The 17,789-nt window shown below is 40.8% G+C and overlaps 3 protein-coding genes across 14 annotated transcripts in view; all 3 read right to left on the bottom strand.

The window, feature by feature from the left end:
* Window positions 1–2,609: 2,609 nt before the first annotated feature.
* The window catches only part of LOC116292224 (kalirin), a 207,233-nt gene continuing 192,053 nt past the window's right edge, over window positions 2,610–17,789 (bottom strand). For 11 of the 12 annotated variants that reach the window (XM_031699495.2, XM_031699491.2, XM_031699493.2 and 8 more), the window contains 4 exons: window positions 13,026–13,071; window positions 12,854–12,943; window positions 12,665–12,757; window positions 2,610–3,926 (listed from right to left, as the gene is read on the bottom strand). In XM_031699495.2, the coding sequence (XP_031555355.2) occupies window positions 12,683–12,757; window positions 12,854–12,943; window positions 13,026–13,071 (211 nt within the window). In that variant the 3' untranslated portion in view covers window positions 2,610–3,926; window positions 12,665–12,682. Of the gene's footprint in view, window positions 3,930–12,664; window positions 12,758–12,853; window positions 12,944–13,025; window positions 13,072–17,789 lie in introns of all 12 variants that reach the window. The other variant, XM_031699492.2, reaches the window with a different exon arrangement.
* Window positions 5,390–7,851, bottom strand: LOC116292233 (uncharacterized). The gene is made up of 2 exons (XM_089027562.1): window positions 7,098–7,851; window positions 5,390–6,921 (listed from the first exon to the last, which is right to left on the bottom strand). The coding sequence occupies exons 1-2, from the start codon at window positions 7,849–7,851 to the stop codon at window positions 5,390–5,392; spliced, it is 2,286 nt and encodes a 761-aa protein (XP_088883688.1).
* On the bottom strand, window positions 7,931–12,629 carry LOC148912289 (uncharacterized). Its single transcript, XM_089027560.1, has one exon. It carries the CDS (start codon window positions 11,018–11,020, stop codon window positions 7,931–7,933), a length of 3,090 nt encoding a protein of 1,029 aa, XP_088883686.1. The 5' UTR covers window positions 11,021–12,629.

The raw sequence follows: 17,789 nt of genomic DNA, 5'->3' as shown, positions 1-17,789 counted from the left end.
ATGGCTGTGGATGTTCTATACTCCACATTACATTGTGCCTTTAAACTCTTCCATCATTCACGTTAGCACCCACCAAACTACATAGTCTAGTAGCCACAGCTTCAAAGTCGTTGCTTTTTTTGATTTCGGGGCTGCAGCTACTGTACCGGCTGAGAAATTAGGGATTTTCTTGGGGGAGTCCTTGCTAATTTAGCAAAATGCTCGTATAAGCAAATGTATGTGAACGCAGCAGGAACTTTGCCAATTCCTTTGGCAACGTCATTTCGTTTGGAAAACCGAATTTTCTTGACCGTTTTCGATAGGGGAATCATGTTCAACAGCAAATTTCCAGCTAAAATACGTCTTTCTAGTAGTTTTCACGTCCCCCGTGCCCTCCCCCCAGCGCTGGCTCTGTGTCCCAAACAATAGCTGTGGATGTTCTATACTCCACAATACATTGTGCCTCTAAACTCTTCCATCATTCACGTTAGCATCAACCAAACTACATAGTCTAGTAGCCAGAGCTTCAAAGTCGTTGCTTTTTTTTATTTGGGGGCTGCAGCTAATGTACCGGCTGAGAAATTAGGGATTTTCTTGGGGGAGTCCTTGCTAATTCAGCAAAATGCTCTTATAAGCAAATGTATGTGAACGCAGCAGGGACTTTGCCAATTCCTTTGGCAACGTCATTTCGTTTGGAAAACCGAATTTTCTTGACCGTTTTCGATAGGGGAATCATGTTCAACAGCAAATTTCCAGCTAAAATACGTCTTTCTAGTAGTTTTTATCTCCCCCGTGCCCTCCCCACAGCGCTGGCTCTGTGTCCCAAACAATGGCTGTGGATGTTCTATACTCCACAATACATTGTGCCTTTAAACTCTTCCATCATTCACGTTAGCATCCACCAAACTACATAGTCTAGTAGCCAGAGCTTCAAAGTCGTTGCTTTCTTTTGATTTCGGGGCTGCAGCTAATGTAGCGGCTGAGAAATTAAGGATTTTCTTGGGGGAGTCCTTGCTAATTCAGCAAAATGCTCTTATAAGCAAATGTATGTGAACGCAGCAGGAACTTTGCCAATTCCTTTGGCAACGTCATTTCGTTTGGAAAACCGAATTTTCTTGACCGTTTTCGATAGGGGAATCATGTTCAACAGCAAATTTCCAGCTAAAATACGTCTTTCTAGTAGTTTTCACCTCCCCCGGGCCCTCCCCCCAGCGCTGGCTTTGTGTCCAAAACAATGGCTATGGATGTTCTGTAGATATGCCCGGTGAGTGTGATTCGTAATACTTGTAAACAATCAACACGTTACACGCAAATACACACACAACTACACACTTTTTCACACATTTACGCGCACTAAAGACACTTTGGCACAAATACACACACACTACGCACACTTACACACACACCAACTACACAAACTTACACACACTTACACACACATTTACACACACTTACACAAACATACATATAATTGCACACACTTACACATATTTACACACAACTGATCACACATACACAAACGTATACAAACTTATACACACTTACACACAATTACACACTCAATTACACACACTTACACACATACATAAACGTACACACACTTACACCTATACACACTTACACAAACTAACACACATTTACACACAATTACCTACACTGACACACCCTTACACACATTTACACACAGACCTACACATACTTACACCCACATACACCCGCTTATACACACACACTTACACTCACATACACTTACTCACAAATACAGACACATACACACCCTTCACACACATACAACATACACAAACCTACACACACTTACACACTCATACATGCACTTACACACTCATAGATGCACTTACACACACTTAAATACTCTTACACACACTTTCACGGTTTTACACACATTTACACACAGACCTACACACACTTACTCACATTTGCACACACTTATACCTACTTACACACACACAAATACACACGCATACCCACTTATACACACACACTTTCACACGGTTACACACTTACACACACACACTTACACAAAATTAAACACACTTATACAAACTTAAACATACTTACACAGACTTGCACACCTAACACACACATACACTTACACACACTTACACACACAAATACACACATACACAGTTATACGCACAAACGTTCACTCGTTTACACACATACAAACGTACACTTACACACACTTATAAACCGACACACACTTACACCCACTTACACAATCTCTTCTCCGCATATAATCTACGATTAGCTTCCCCAAATGCACTAGGGTTTATGTTATTTTCAAGATGGAGGCTTTACCTAATGAAGTTAAAATTGAAAACGAAGTAAACGTTGTAATAAAAAAAGAGCATTTTATTGCACCGGACTGATGTCTTAGCCAAAAACGTTGAGCAGCGTTCAGAGGTTTTCGAACTTTTGAGGCATGATTTCGTCTTGTCTTTCGCTCTAGATACTCATAAATAAGATTTTTCATGTGAATAATGGCTTCTCTTCCGAATCTGTATTGCACAGAAGTTTGCTGTCAATGCATTCCTTGATACAAGAGCTTTTAAACCTATGTCTACGAGCTTTTCTTTTCTTTGCGAAAAAATTGAACAAGAGATATGCCATTTTGTTTTCATAATCTTTATTTTAATTTCAGTTTAGCGATAAAAACCACCTCGCAAGTTGGTTTAAATTTAACCCACTCTTTAACCCTAGCTTAGCGCTAATCGTGCTTTGAATACGCAATCTAATCCTAGATTAAAATTTAAACTTCGATTAGGCGATATAATCCAGGTTTAGCGCTAATCGGGGTTTTGCACAACCGGGCCCTGCATGGGCTCTGAGTACGAGATTGGGACAAGGCTTGTTCAAGTATTTCCTAGTGCGCATCCGCAGAAGCATTAATATATGTATTTCTACTAGTAACATATTTATGGTCACCAGTTGAAAAGGCGACAATCCTGCGAGTAAAATGACTTAGAAGTCGATTATTTTAATCTAAGTCTTTGTTGAAAACCCCAGCGCAAGTCGGGGTTAGAAACTCTAACAAAAATCAGGATTAGAAGCCCTAGCCCAACATGAAACCCCAGCGCAATTCGGCCTTAGAAACCGAAAATTGGGGATAAAGAACCCAACAAATTTTGAGGTTGGATAACCTATCGCAAGTCGGGGTTAGAAGCCCTAACACAAGTTAAAGTTAGAAACCCTAGTGCAAGTAAGGGTTAGAAACCACATTGGATGTCCGGGTTAGAAACTCTAGCGCAAGTCGGGGTTAGAAACCCTAACGCAAGTAAGGGTATGTATACGTATACGTATTGCAAATTATACGCGATTCAGCCTTAGTTGCCAAGTATGCTATTTATAACGAAATTAAAAATAGTAGTCAACGTGTATTAGTCTAATATCTATATCACGAGTTTAATGACTTTACTCTAAACTATCTATATATCTATTTTAAATAAGAATTGCTCGGTCAGAATACTAGTTCAGTTTCCTGACAGCATGCTTGGATCGACGGTAATGCGTTTGGCTAGGAAGGTGGTTTAGCTGGTTTAGCTTAAAAAACATTGTCTAGTTTGTATTTATCAAGAAAATTACAAATTGGATATAATTGATTGGTGATTGAACTTCGTGTCGTGCAATTTTGGTAGGAAATGAAATTCGTGATTACAAACGTCGTGAATTTTGTAATAACTCGTATGATTTCTGACCAAATTGCACTCCACTTAGTTCGATTGCCATCATTAATTACCGTCAAGGCATGCTAATACTTATAATGATTAACAATCAGTAGCAATAATTAGTACAAGCTTATGAAGGTTTTTAGTGTTCTCTAGTGTTTGTAGAGTGTGAAATGGGTGGCGTACACTGCTAATTCGTCGTCTTTCACCGCTTTGAGTGAAAGCAGGCCCACATCAGTGAAAGCTGTTAAAATAAGCAGCCTGCTGTAACAAACAAAAGATCATTAGTATTTTATTGTCATAATTCATATTTTTATTATTATCACATCAACCGCCGATAGTTTTTCCGAAATTTCCTTCCTTTAATGATGTAAGCATTCTAAATCCTATATAACACTCTACAGTGTTTAAAAAAATGCCCACATATAACTGAATATTTCCAGTATTGATTCTACATGAAGTGAAGAGTTGCAAGGGCGGATCCAGGGGGTGGGTCGGGGAAGGGTGGGGGGGGGGGGGGGTCGCGACCCCCCTGTCATTCCCGAGGTCAAATGGGCTTCTTGTGGTAAAAATGCGACTGGGATTCCTTTGCCCACAAAATTTACCCCTGAGACCCCCCTTCAAAAAAACCCTGGATCCGCCCTTGAGTTGAATGGTATAATATCTAGCATATGATTTAAGTTAAGCAATTTGGAGATACCAAGGTTTATTCTTCCAATATGCTAATGAATTGTCATATGATCAGTCAAATCATATTAAAATACTTTACCTTTCAACTGAAACTTTTTAGTTAGGGCAAGAGATTCTTGCTTAGGGAGAGGGTTGTACAATACTGTCGAACTGATACGGATCGTCAGTGTGGCTCACGATCCGTACGATTCGTGAAAGTCATTGATATGCATAAAACATGCATATCATTAGGTGTGTGCACTTAATCTTTCACGGTAACCCTGTGTGAAGTACTTTTGTCACAGTCTGTGTAAAGTGGTTATGGTCACCCTGTGGTAGTGAATACCATACTTATAGTTTCATGAACGTTTTACAAATCGTACGAATCGAACGGATCGTACGGATAGTGAGGAGAGTGAGCACCCAAGGAAAGCACACTTTAAACTACTTTTGATGTGAGGAAGACCATGAAGTAGCTTTATTAGATAGAGGATTAATAATTCATACGGATGTGTGATCCGTAATGTAATTATCAATTGGAAAAGTTGGTAATCTGATAATGCTTTTACTTATCTTCATCAATCGTAAAATTTGTACTAAAGTAATATTGTGGAAATGGTGGAGGAGGTTAAAATGAACTTTAAAAAAATAATGTACACTGTATGTATGAATGGTACGATCCGTACGGATGGTACGAATGGAAGGGTATGTGAAGAGGTCGAGCAAGCATATATAAAAGTATAAGTATAATTAGCAGTAGGTTCTATTCGTGACAATGGTAAAAGTGTGCTTCTGTAGGGGTCATCACGATTCGTACGATCCGTACGATCGGTGTACGATAATTTATGAATATAGTCTCCAACTCCTGCTTTAAGATTTAATCCAAATAACGAGTTTATCCTCTTTACAATTCCGATTCTCTCTCACAACATCCTTTTTTCCAAACACATCTCTCGTGCTCTCACGTCTCTTCTCTCACATGTCACTCAAACTCCCTCCACAGGGAGCCCAGTCCTTATCATTCTCTCACACTCCCCCTTGACCAACGCAGTAGTCTAAACTGCTTGGTCACTAACAAGTTCCTTTATTCGCACTCTTGCTTGACTCTTTGCCCTCCTTTGAGGTCTTCCATTGTCCTTAACATCATGATCTGTTTCATCTGCTTCCTTGCTCTGATCAATTCTGGTTCCTTGCGACTGTGTCGGTTTCTCTTGGGTACATGTAATTTCTAATGGGTAGATCTTCTGGACTGGTCTTCTCAGCTTGGTAGCTGCACCTTTTTTCGTTAGAGTTCTGATCTTTACTCCCCTCACCTCTTGATCTTCTCCAACAATCAACTCTTCTACCACTCCTGTCTTCCACTTGATACGACTTGGATTATCATCATGAATGATTACAACATCTCCTACCTCAGCAACCTTATTTCTTGAAGATTTCTTTCTTTGAAACTCCCTAAGGTTCATCAAATACTCTGTGCTCCATCTTTTCCAAAAATGGTTCAGTAACAGGCTGAGGTACATCTGTCTTCTAGTTATGGATGTCAAATCGCAATCTTCTATGACTTGTGATGGGTGTGGTAATGTCGCTAAGCGTCTTCCAGTAATAAGGTGTGAGGGTGTCAGTGGCTGTTCACTGACCTCAGGCTCAACATACGTCAAGGGTCTAGAGTTCAAAGTTCCTTCAACCTCTGTTAGCACTGTTGAGAGTTCTTCATAGTTAAGTTTTGCATTACCAAGAACCTTCCTAAGGGATCTCTTCACCAACTGTACCATTCGCTCATAAAACCCACCCCACCATGGGGCCTTCCCTAGAATAAAGTTCCTTTTGATTCCTTTCTCTAACGCATAACCTTGAACCTCTTCATGAGCAAACAACTTCTGGATTTCTTTATCCGCAAGTTTAAATGTTTTAGCATTGTCTGAAGTAATGGATGAGGGAATTCCTCTCCTTGAAACAAATCTTCTCAAACACCTTAAAAACGACTCTGTTGATAAGTCTGGAGCCAGTTCCAAATGCAGTGCTCTAGACGAAGTACATGTAAACAAACATATGTAAGTCTTTGGTCCTTGTTCAGGCATCAACTCTGAGGGTTTTATGTACAATGGACCTGCATAATCCACCCCGACATGTGTAAATGCAAGTGTTTCCACAACCCTGTATGGTGGAAGATCTGAGTGCTGTGGTGAAGCATACGCTGTTCCTCGTAATCTCTTGCATAATACACAATGAAACAGAATCTTCCTCACTAGCTGACGTCCTCTAGGGATCCAAAACTGGCTTCTAACTTGCGTCAACGTATCTTTGACTCCTCCATGCTGAACTTCTCGGTGACAATGTTCTACGATCAATCTAGTTAAATAATGTTCTCGTGGTAAGAATATGGGAAACTTAGTTTCAACGGGTAACAACGCATTGGCCAATCTCCCTCTGCTTCTGAGGATTCCTTCTTCATCCTTGTACAGGCCAAGCTGTTTCTGAAAATCTTTCCAATTTTTCTGTTGCTCTGTCTCTCTTTGTACCTCACGAATCCACAGCTTCTCTGCTGCTATCACCTCTTCTTGTGATATTTCGCTGTTTTTTGTAGTTTCTGCTTACGATCATCTTGTTTAGTCTTGAGAATGGCTATAAATCGTAACACTGTTGCTGTGACTCTAAACAGTTTCATGGGTTTGCTGTATCTTGTACAATCGATAACCTCTGACACGTTCACAGGCTTGGTTGACATATGAATCTTAATTGAACTGGTTAGAAATGAAGCCGTACTTTCGGTGTCGTTCTGCTTCGCTCTCATAACACGAAACTCCTTTAAACAGTCCTCTGAAACATCTGCTTCTTCAATGAAGCCGTCTAACTTGGGATAACAGTCTGGTGGCTCTTTCAACCAGCTAGGTCCTTCCCACCATGTAATGTTACTTGCTATCTCTGAAGGGAAACATCCTCTGGATCCAAGGTCTGCAGGATTCTGAGTTCCCGGGCAATGACCCCACATATCAGCTGTCGTTAGTTCTAAGATTGTGTTCACTCGGTTCTCTACAAACTGTTTGAGTTCCTTGCTTCGTGTTATCCAGTACAGAACTGCTTTGCTATCAGTCCAACAGTGTGAAATGTCAATGTTTACAACTGACTCTAGTGCCTTCTTTACTGTAGTAACTAGGCGTGACGTGATCACAGCTGCAACAAGCTCCAACCTTGGTATGGTAAGTTCTGACAAGGGTGCAAGTCTTGACTTGGAGGCAACTAATGTAGAATGTCTAAAACCCATCTCTGTCTCTGTGCACAAGTACACAACAGAACAATATGCTTTCTTAGATGCATCTCCGAATGCATGAAGGCTTGCTGATTTCAATGAATCACTGATCTGAGAGTTCAAATAATACCTTGGCATAACAATGTCCTTTACCTTGTCAGCATCTGCTAACCATTTCTTAACAATTCTCTGCTTACCCTCAGGCAGGGTGCAGTCCCATTCATATTTTAAAGCACAAAGTTCTTGAAACAGTATCCTCATTGGTATCATGACGGGAGAAATCAGTCCTAGTGGATCGAATAACTTTACTGACAAACGTAACACATTTCTCTTGCTGGGTTCCAGATCTTTAGCAAACTGTGTTACCCTTATCTAACTTTAGTACCAGGGTATCAGAGTTCAAGTTCCAGTTGATCCCAAGTACCTTATGTTCTCCTTGTGTAGGATCAATCTCATGTAATCCTCCTACAGAAATCTTAGCATATGACTCAGTGTCTCTCTCAACCGTAGGATGTGGTGTCTGTAGTGGATGCTCCACATCCCTTACCTCAGTAGGCCTAGTGTTCTCTACTCTATCTTCAGCAATCCTTTTCATCAGGTCCTTGCTGTTTGAAGCCCACTTCCTGAGATTAAATTCAACAGCTGACATACATGACTTGACTGTGTTGTATAACATGAAGGCTTCCTCCTCATCATTCCCCCCAGATGTCCAGTCATCAACATAAAACCCATCCAGTACTCTCTCAGCAAGATCAAGATTATCACCATAGTATGACTTGATGTGATAGTTCAAGGTAGCATTAAGTAAAAAAGGGGAACAGTTCATTCCAAAGAGTACCCTGTTAAATCTGTAGACTTCTACTTCTGGATCTTCTGCATTTACATCGTTTACCCATGGGAACCTCATCAAATCTCTTTGGCTGTCCTCGACACAAATGTTCAAAAAGGCCTTTTCAATGTCAGCAACTAATCCTACCTTGTGGGCTCTGAAGCATATCAAAATATCCAGTAGTGCACTTGACAGAGCTGGTCCAGTATGTATACAGTCATTGAGTGATGGGTACCTTGAACTGACCTTGTAACTGGCATCATAAACAACTCTCAACTTGGTAGACAATGCATCCTTTCTTATCACCGCCTGATGTGGTAAGTAATGGATCTCTTCTGCAGTGTCCCTCTCGTTAGGCTTTACCTTCTCTATGATTCCACTCTGCTCTTGTTCTTCTATGATCTGGTTATATTCCTTGTAGATGTCTTGGTCTCTTCGTAGTCGTCTCACTAGCGAGTCCAGTCGAGACAGGGCCAACTCGTAATTATCTGGTAGGGGCATGTGTTTCTCTTTAACTGGCAATCTGACAACATATCTACCTTCCTGGAAGGAGATATTCTTCTGGAATGATTCATGAATTGTCTCCGTATCTACAATTCCAATGGAATCTAAGCTCCATAGTTTGTTCACCAGTTCCTGTGAGGGTTCTGGCTCTGTATCTCTAAGGTCAACAAGAGGTTGTACTGTTGACTGAACTTTCAAAACATGGGTAGATACAAGATTGACACTTGACAGTAGGCTATTTCTGGAAGATGGCATGGGCCCTGACAGCACCCAGCCCAACTTTGTCTCACTTGCCACTGGTCCACTGACCTCCCCCTGTTTGGTGTTCCCCGTAAAGAACTTCCAATAAAAATCTGCTCCAATAAGCATGTCAATTTCAATACCTGATTCTCCCTCATTGGTATCAGCTAGTTCAATATCGTTCAAATATGCAAAGTTCCTTTTCGCCTTGTCAATTTCTTGACTTCCTAATGGTTGACAGATGGTTGGTACAACAAATAAATTCACCGAAGCAGCAAATCGTCCATTCTTATCTTTAACAATCAGTTCCACGTTTTCACAAATTCGCAACTCTGATGACTCGTTATTTCCAAATGTTTTTATCATTAATGACTCTCTCTTTCCAGGGTTTAAGCTCAATTGTTCCTTAACATGTTGAGTAACATAACTCCTCTGACTCCCTGAGTCAAATATGACTCTAATTCTCATGCTAGAATTGGAATATGGTGACTCCACGATGGCTTGTGCAGTTTGAAGTAAAATGCTATCACATGATCTCACGTGAAGGTTATGGGTGGCAGCACTGCTTGTGCTTGTCTCTCTAGTTTGTTGATGAGATGTGGTGCTAGATGTCTGTGGTGCTGAATTTGGTGCTGGCTTATTCTCACTTGATTGTCTGGATTGGCTCTCCTCACACAAGCTTACATGATGTCTTCCAGAACATTTAGGACATACCTTTGCTGAAGTACAATCCTTGGCAACATGATCTTTCTTCAGACACCTGAAGCAGCGTCCTTGTTTACGTAATTCTTGTCTCCTTTTTGCTTTATCAGTAACTACATGGCAAGTAGCTGAAGCATGTTCTCCTCTACAATAAGAACATGTTATTGATCTTGTCGTTTCACTCGTAAACAATGTGGCTGCTGTTGTGGGACTACTTTTCCCCCAGGTAAATGAAGATTTTCTTGAGTTCGATTCACTCCGTTGTCCGGAAGCCTGAACTCCAGCACACCGTTCCGGATTTTCCACTTCCTCTCTCAACAATGTCAGCAATGGATCTAACTCCCAAGTCCCTTTAATTTGTCGACTGATATTCAATTTTACTTCTTCTGGTAATTTCCTTACGATGACAGGAACGAGCAATGCTCCATAAGATGAAGTAGGTACGTCTAGTGCTTTCAAGCCGCGCACGTGCGTTTCGATCTGTTCGTAGGTTTGTCTGAGCTTGTTTACGTCGGTCGATGAATTAAGCGGATGAATTTTCAATAAATAATCCATATGACTGCTTATTATTGTCTGTTTGTCTCCAAAACGTCGTTGTAGTAGGTCTATAGCTGTTTGGTAATTTCCTTCAGTCAGTTGAAGTCCGGAAATTGTAGATTCAGCTTTCCCTTCCACCAACCCTTTCAAGTAGTTGAATTTGTCGATGTTTGACAGCCCGCCATTGTCGTGTACGGCGCTCTTGAAACTATCCCAAAACGATTGCCATTCAGTTGGCTCTCCTCGAAATTTCTTCAAAACTAGCTTGGGAAGTTTGGTTGCTGTAGAACTGGTTGGTGTAGAGTTAGCAGATCCGCTCGGTGCTGTAGTTTCTTTCGATGAAAGTGTTGCATCTATTTTGGCTTGTAGCTCATGAATTAGTTCGGTGAATTTTCCCGCCTCGGCGATCTCGGTAAATATTTCACTTTCATTCTCAATTTTCTCCAAGATTTCGTCGTCCAATTCGTTCAGCTTCGTAATCTTGTCCTCTAGAGTTCTTTTCAATTGATTTAACTTGATGATCTGGTCATTTTGGCTATGCTCCACGAGTGTCGTCTCCACTGTGTCTTTCAAATTCCTCACCACTAATCGGTGCCCTTGTCTAATTTTTTCCTTCTTTGTCGCCATAATTCAACAATCCGGCTCGAAGGACCATGTACGATAGTTTATGAATATAGTCTCCAACTCCTGCTTTAAGATTTAATCCAAATAACGAGTTTATCCTCTTTACAATTCCGATTCTCTCTCACAACATCCTTTTCTCCAAACACATCTCTCGTGCTCTCACGTCTCTTCTCTCACATGTCACTCAAATTCCCTCCATAGGGAGCCCAGTCCTTATAATTCTCTCACAATCGGTGCATATAATTATCAGTTGGTTCTATTCGTACGATCCGTTCGATCCGTAATTATTCGATTCGATGGGCTAGGCGCGAGCATTCATGATGAAGTAGGAACATAGCAGACTGGGCATGCATAAGAGTGAAAAACAACTTGTTGCCTTACTCTTTATTCACAGGGACTGGAGTTTTCTTTTTACTTGAAAACTTTAGAAAAAATACCAAATGGTTGACTTTACCCATAAGAGATACGAGGAGCATATCCGATAACTAGCAACGGGCCTGCAAAACCAAAATTTACTTTACATTGCAAAGGATTTGATTGTGATTTTGACTTGAGATCACGAATCGTACGAATGGATAATTAGATGCAAGGATGGTACGATCCGTACGGATCATTGGAACTACCAAAGGATGACCATAAACATTTTACACAGACGGTGACAAGAGCACTTCACGCTTGACAGGGTTACCGTGAAAGATTAAGTGCACACAACTGATGATATGCATATGAATGACTTTCACGAATCGTACGGATCGTGAGCCACACTGACGATCCGTTTCAGTTCGACAGTATTGGACATGACTGGGGATGAGGGGTACTTCAACCCTTTGACCCCTGGGCATTTTCATTAAAGGTGTTTTTTGTGTTCAGTTTGCTGGACGTAGAAAACGTATTGCAAGCCCTAGCAAAACCATATTTGGAATTTAGATTGACATTGCCTGTGTTTTAAGCAAATGAGGTATAAAGTTCGTGGTGTGATATACTAGCGAAGAAATTTTTCTTCTACCATGCACGGCAACTCAATTTGGAGGTATTTCGAAAACTGGACATTTTGATAGCCATTTTGTCCATCTATGGAGTGCTTGAGGGCATCATGAAGCCTTACATGATAGCACAATCAGCATTACAGTATCTAGAAGAACTAAAGTATGACGGGGATTTTAGTGTCAAAAGTTTGTACCCGGTACATTTTAGAATTTTTGGAGCGATTATCCTGTGATCTCGTAAATAAATGGACGGCCAGTAGCTACTTTGCCATTTTTTCGAATATGCGGCTCATGGAGAATGCTACGAGGCTGATATTTTGTTAGTAAGCTCGAGTGGCTCTATTTTGAGAAAAAAGTATAAGAACATGAGGTTGGCCATATACCCTGTCAAACATTCCTTAAATTTCCCATGATGCAATGCGATGCAGACTGGTGAAAATTGAGTAGCGATAAAATACCTCCAAAAAACGGCGGTTGTTGCCGTGTAGAAAAAATTGATGGAAAGAAAGCATTAAAAAGCAAAGCAAAAGCAAGGACGAGGTCGCAACTTCACTGTGTAAGGTAATTGATTACAAATAAAGAAATAAATGCCCCCCTTCCCGGTAAAAAAAACGGTCCCTCGTGCCACGTACTCATAGTATAACCAAAATGAGCTACTTACATGAGTAGAATTTTAAAACTAAATTGAATCTGGCTCTGCGCTTGATCTTTTGTTCGATCTTGATCGGCTTGGTGAAAGCGGACACAGATCATGCTGGAAGACAAAAAAGGAAATGAAAAAAAGGATTGAAGGTAAAGTTCTTTGAAAAATTAGGAAAATCATAAAATTAAGAGATAAGAAGCAACTTGCTTGATTTCTTCTCCTGGCGTTAAATGCAGCAAGCCTTGATGTATTTAATTTTATTGTTCGTACAGGGCTTGGAGGACGAGGACTCATCATCTATAAAAAGAAGTAAACAAAAAAGGTTGCCCGAAGCCCAACTAATCAAACCAAATAAACAGATAACAGAATAAAGACTCACACGTATCCAGGAAGATCGTAAGGAATCTTGACAATCGGCTCTTGCTCTAAAAAATAAACAAATGTATGCGTCATACAGTGTATATCGTGATATAGATTTGTATATACCGCTACACGGATGTCTCAATAGACTTTTTCAATGTAGTTTATTATTTTAGTATAACTTAATTTTAGTTTCATTTTAATATAGTGTTTCTCGTCCTGTGATTGGTCGAGCGAACAGCGATTCTGAGAAGATAACCACTGCTCGAGCGGTGATTGTAAAGGTTTTACAAAGTTTGCCAGAGTGGAAGTAATATTAAGAGGTATTTTAATTTTATTTTACAAGGAGCTGTTCCCAGTCGTATTGGCCGCTCATAATTGGGGCCATGGATGGTCTAAGCAACAAATCTTATTCCGCTCATGACAACGAGGTGGTAGTGGCCATCTTAAACCAGCAAGCCTCTAAAGTGCCAGACCTAATGCCGGTTTTGCGGAACCTTTGGCAAGCAGCAGCTCGCATTAGCTTTTCATTCTCTTCTCAGCACATCCCTGGAATTTATAACTTGATTTCTGACGCCCTGTCCCGTTTAAATTGGAAGGAATTCAGGCGGGTAGCTCCATTTGCTCAGAAGCATCCCACTCCAGTTCCTCTGCAGCTGATTAATTGCAGGATTAACCAGTCCGTATTATAACGTTAGTGCCAATAATTGTCACTTAGTGGTCTGGCGCCCAACACTCACCGCACGTATGCCTTCTGCTCAATGTAAATTTATTGACTTCCGTAATCAACTGTGTACAGCACCGTGTGCTGCGCAGGAGAGAACACTGTGTTTATTCATTACATATTTGTCGCAATCGATCCATCAAAGTATACATGTCGGCTGTCCGTTCCCTCCACATCGAACGGGGCTTCTCAGATCTAAATTGTTGTAGGTTACAAAAGTTTTTCCGTGGCATTAATTAAACGCACACAAGGTAATTTCTCATCTCAATCTTCCAATTACCAATTCCCTGATGCTAACCATATTCCAAGCATTTTCGACCACACCATGTTTTGGGCTGCATGCACTTTGGCGTACTTTGGTTTATTGAGATCTGCAGAGTTCACCGCGCCTAATGTAGCAAACTTCGACGATTTGGAATGTTCCTTCATGTCTTCACGCATGGATTAAGGCATCAAAGGCAGATCCCTCCCGCAAAGCCTGTCATGTTCATATTGGGAGTGGCTCCGCACCACTTTGAGCGGTATCTGTTATGTCGTCGTATTTAAACAAGAGAGGTGGTGGTCCAGGTCCGTTATTCCTGTTTCAAAATGGTCAAGCACTTTTCAGAGATGTATTGTCATCCGGGCTAAGAAGTATTCTTGGTGGCGCAGGATTCCCGGGAAATTTCTCCAGCCATAGTTTCAGGATTGGAACTGCTGCAGTGGCTGCGCGATATGGTGTTCCCGATCATCTTATTCAAGCGCTAGGCTGGCTTTAGGCTGGCACTGATTAGATTCACCTTCTCATATAACTCGCTTATAATGTACTCACATCCATTATCCAAGTCATTTGACAGCGTTTGTTAAGCTCAAGTAATCGCTGTTAACTTTTTCGTCGTAATTTCGTGTGTCTGGCTATTACGTCAAAGACTCAAGTCGGGTTGCTTAAATAATTAAAACGAGTTATGCTAGGCCCCGTTTTTCGCTTGTTGCTCGAGTGGACTGTTGCTTGATTCATTTCGGTGAGAGATCCCTGTTCCCTATCCTCCAAGCACCTTGTAGAATATTTTGGTTGTGTTATGTTCCAGGTCCCTCTTGGCACCTAACACCAAGCTCATTTGCCAGTGATGAGTTTAAATGTAGTTAAATGAAATTTAGGCAAAGATAGACTCGATCTGAGTAGCAGCGAATAGTCTACGATAGCCGCTGTTTCCATTTATTGTCTATCACAATCACAAGCTATTCTGGTGATAACGATAGCATTCTTTTTGGTCATCAGAAGGGCTCAGATATTTGATCGGTAATTACCGCGATATCGATCATTTATTGCTAATGGGTCGACTCACGCTATCCATGTGATCACACTAACTTGACCTTAAATTCGGCCAACAATTGTTTGCATTACGATATTCGCTATCGCTAGCCTTTGGCAACCATACGCTAAACGCTATATTTGTTTTTTCCCGTCCTCCCTCCCTATAGTAGGTATATATAAGTAAGTATTCCACTGATCAGACCGTCAGTGTGACAGGTGCACGGCGGGTTGTGACAGGGTTGCCATGGTTACCGCGATTTTATGTGCTAGGCCCCTCTCATCCTACCGAAAAAGCATCTAACGCCAAGCCCATCTACTAGTGATGAGTTTAACAAAGTTTGCCAGAGTGGAAGTAATAGTAAGAGGTGTTTTTATTCTGAATTTTGATATTTCTTGGTTTTCACTTGCGTCGGAGGATCTCGGAGTCGCAGTCATAAGCAGTTAATACAAGTGAAAATTGATCGTCATAATCGGAATCGAAATGGGAAACAGAAGCCATTGAAGAGAGCCTGGAGAAAGTATTGTGATTGGTTGTCTGCTTTTGCTTCCGATTCCAATTTTCTAAGTTCTCACTCGTTCGAGTCCCAACGAGCTCGGTGTTGTATGTAAGTTGAGTTGTTTATTGGTTCTCTCCTGTGCTTCGAGGGTTTTCTGGGTTCTCCGGTTTTCCTCCGTCCGTAAAAACCAACTACTAAATTACAATTCCATCCTAGGAAATGCTGACGATAGGGCTAACCTCAGTATCTCCTTTCACACTAACTGATGCGAATAAATTAGTGTTTAATTTACTTCAGCTCGAGTTTTTCGACCAAAAACGCGGTCTTTCCCAGATTTAAACCCACCAGGCAAATTAAAGAAGGAAGTTTTTATGTGTACTCCCACATAGTCAAACATGTGAATACCCCTTTGTTGGAATTTGCCTAATCAGCTTTGAAATCATGCTTGTCTGTGGGGTAACACCTTCATATCCATCAAAGATTTGGGAAAGCTGGTATTCAATCATCAGAAAAAATCAGTTAACATTTGGTCAGCTACGATTTCAAGCTCACGCCCCCTCATGTGAGCCCATCATACAAATTATGTCTCAAAAACACGGTTTTTTGATCACGGTTAACCACGGTAGTTAGCTAAAGGACAGAAGATTAACGGGTTATTTAGGATGTTTTGTCACGTAGTTTACTTGTGCTATATAACTTTACTTTTAAGAACGACCCTTTGCTTTGGAAAGAGAGGAAAAAGACCGAAAAGAGCAAATATTTCAAATGTATGGGCAATCTTTTCCAATGGTGACTGATTTTCAGAAATTAACGACCGATTTCAAACTATAACCTAAAAGATATTTCACTGCAACTCAGAGTCCGCGGAGCATATTGAAAAATGGGGGGTGGGGAGGGGGGCTGGCATTTGAGAATTAAGCGTGTTCTAGATCGGATTTCGGGAGGAATAACGTTTTTTATTAACATTTGTATTTTTGGCGCAAAAAGTGGGGGGCCGGCTTCGCGGTCCCTGTAATCCTAAAAGATACTTCGCATTGACTTTCCTTCTAGGACTCTTTGGACATCCTTCTTTTGTTTGCTGGATTTAAATCTAACTCAGAGACCGCGTTTTTAGTCGCAATTGAAATCGAGCTGAAGTAGAGTGACTTAGAGTTGGAATGGACCGATCGCTAAAAATCGCTAAAAAACCCACTTAAAGTCGAAAACTTTTGTTTGAGACGATAAGTACAGTTCTTTTTTTTATATACTCGAAGTTTTATTTCCAAAATTTTAGCGAGACCCACACAATTTTAGCAAAATCTATTTACTACATACATTTTCTTATAAAAGTGGATAGCCTGGGTTACGTGTGCGTAAAATAGCCTCATTTGGCAATTTGAACAGTTAAAAAAAATTCAAATCAGTTTCAACTTACACTTGATTATTATTTGTTTTAGGCTCATAGCGTTTTAAACATTCAGATGTCAATTCATGTAAGAAATTCCATTAAAGGTGGCAAGCTTTACTCTTGGCAGTGCATTCCGTAATCAATTAGATCCGGATTTTCCACTCCGTCGCCTCCGGAGCCAAAGGGGGTACTTTTTAAGTCGTGGATACGCGAAGCGTAGAAACTAGTTATTGTGAGGTGTCTGAATATGCAAATGTGTCACTCGCTCACTCACTAAGATGTGAGCAGATCGATAATTAAACGTTTGTCAATCATCTTACGTCATCTCATTACGATCGTTGCACGACAATAGCAATCATAAAGCTCTTATACAATATAGATTACTTTGATATTTAATATGAGGAAATGAAATGCTGATGTTCCATGTGAGCAGCACACTACCTGAACAGACCATATTGAAGCCTTACGTGTGCTGCTGTGCTGGGTCGTAGAATCCGAGCAGGGAACTATAGATGTAGCCGAGACTTGCGTTGGTAGCCGAAACAGTCTGCTGACCTATTGTGTTTAATATTCTGTATAGTATAATCAACGCTACGCTACATATTAACGACCCTGATATCCGACGTTTGTGAAAAAGCCTTAAGCGAGGCATGGAATATAGCTTCACTACCTTCACCGAGCCAGAAAACAACAACGAGATTACACTAGACCGCGCTGAACAGATAATCGACAACTTGCCCGAGGGAGACTTTCATTTGCAAGTAACATTTATCAAACAGTGGCCAGATACCGAAGAGTGGTACGCTGAACGTGGATACAAGCTTGTTCAACATAGGAAAAATACTTATGTATTGAACCGCAATAGTAGGCTTGGAGATTTA

The sequence above is a fragment of the Actinia tenebrosa genome, unplaced genomic scaffold (assembly GCF_029948245.1).
Source record: "Actinia tenebrosa isolate PJP-AT-01 unplaced genomic scaffold, QUT_ActTen_1.0 PGA_scaffold11__36_contigs__length_13525064, whole genome shotgun sequence".
NCBI classification, from domain to species: Eukaryota; Metazoa; Cnidaria; class Anthozoa; order Actiniaria; family Actiniidae; genus Actinia; species Actinia tenebrosa.
This window is presented reverse-complemented; position numbering and strand designations above follow the sequence as displayed.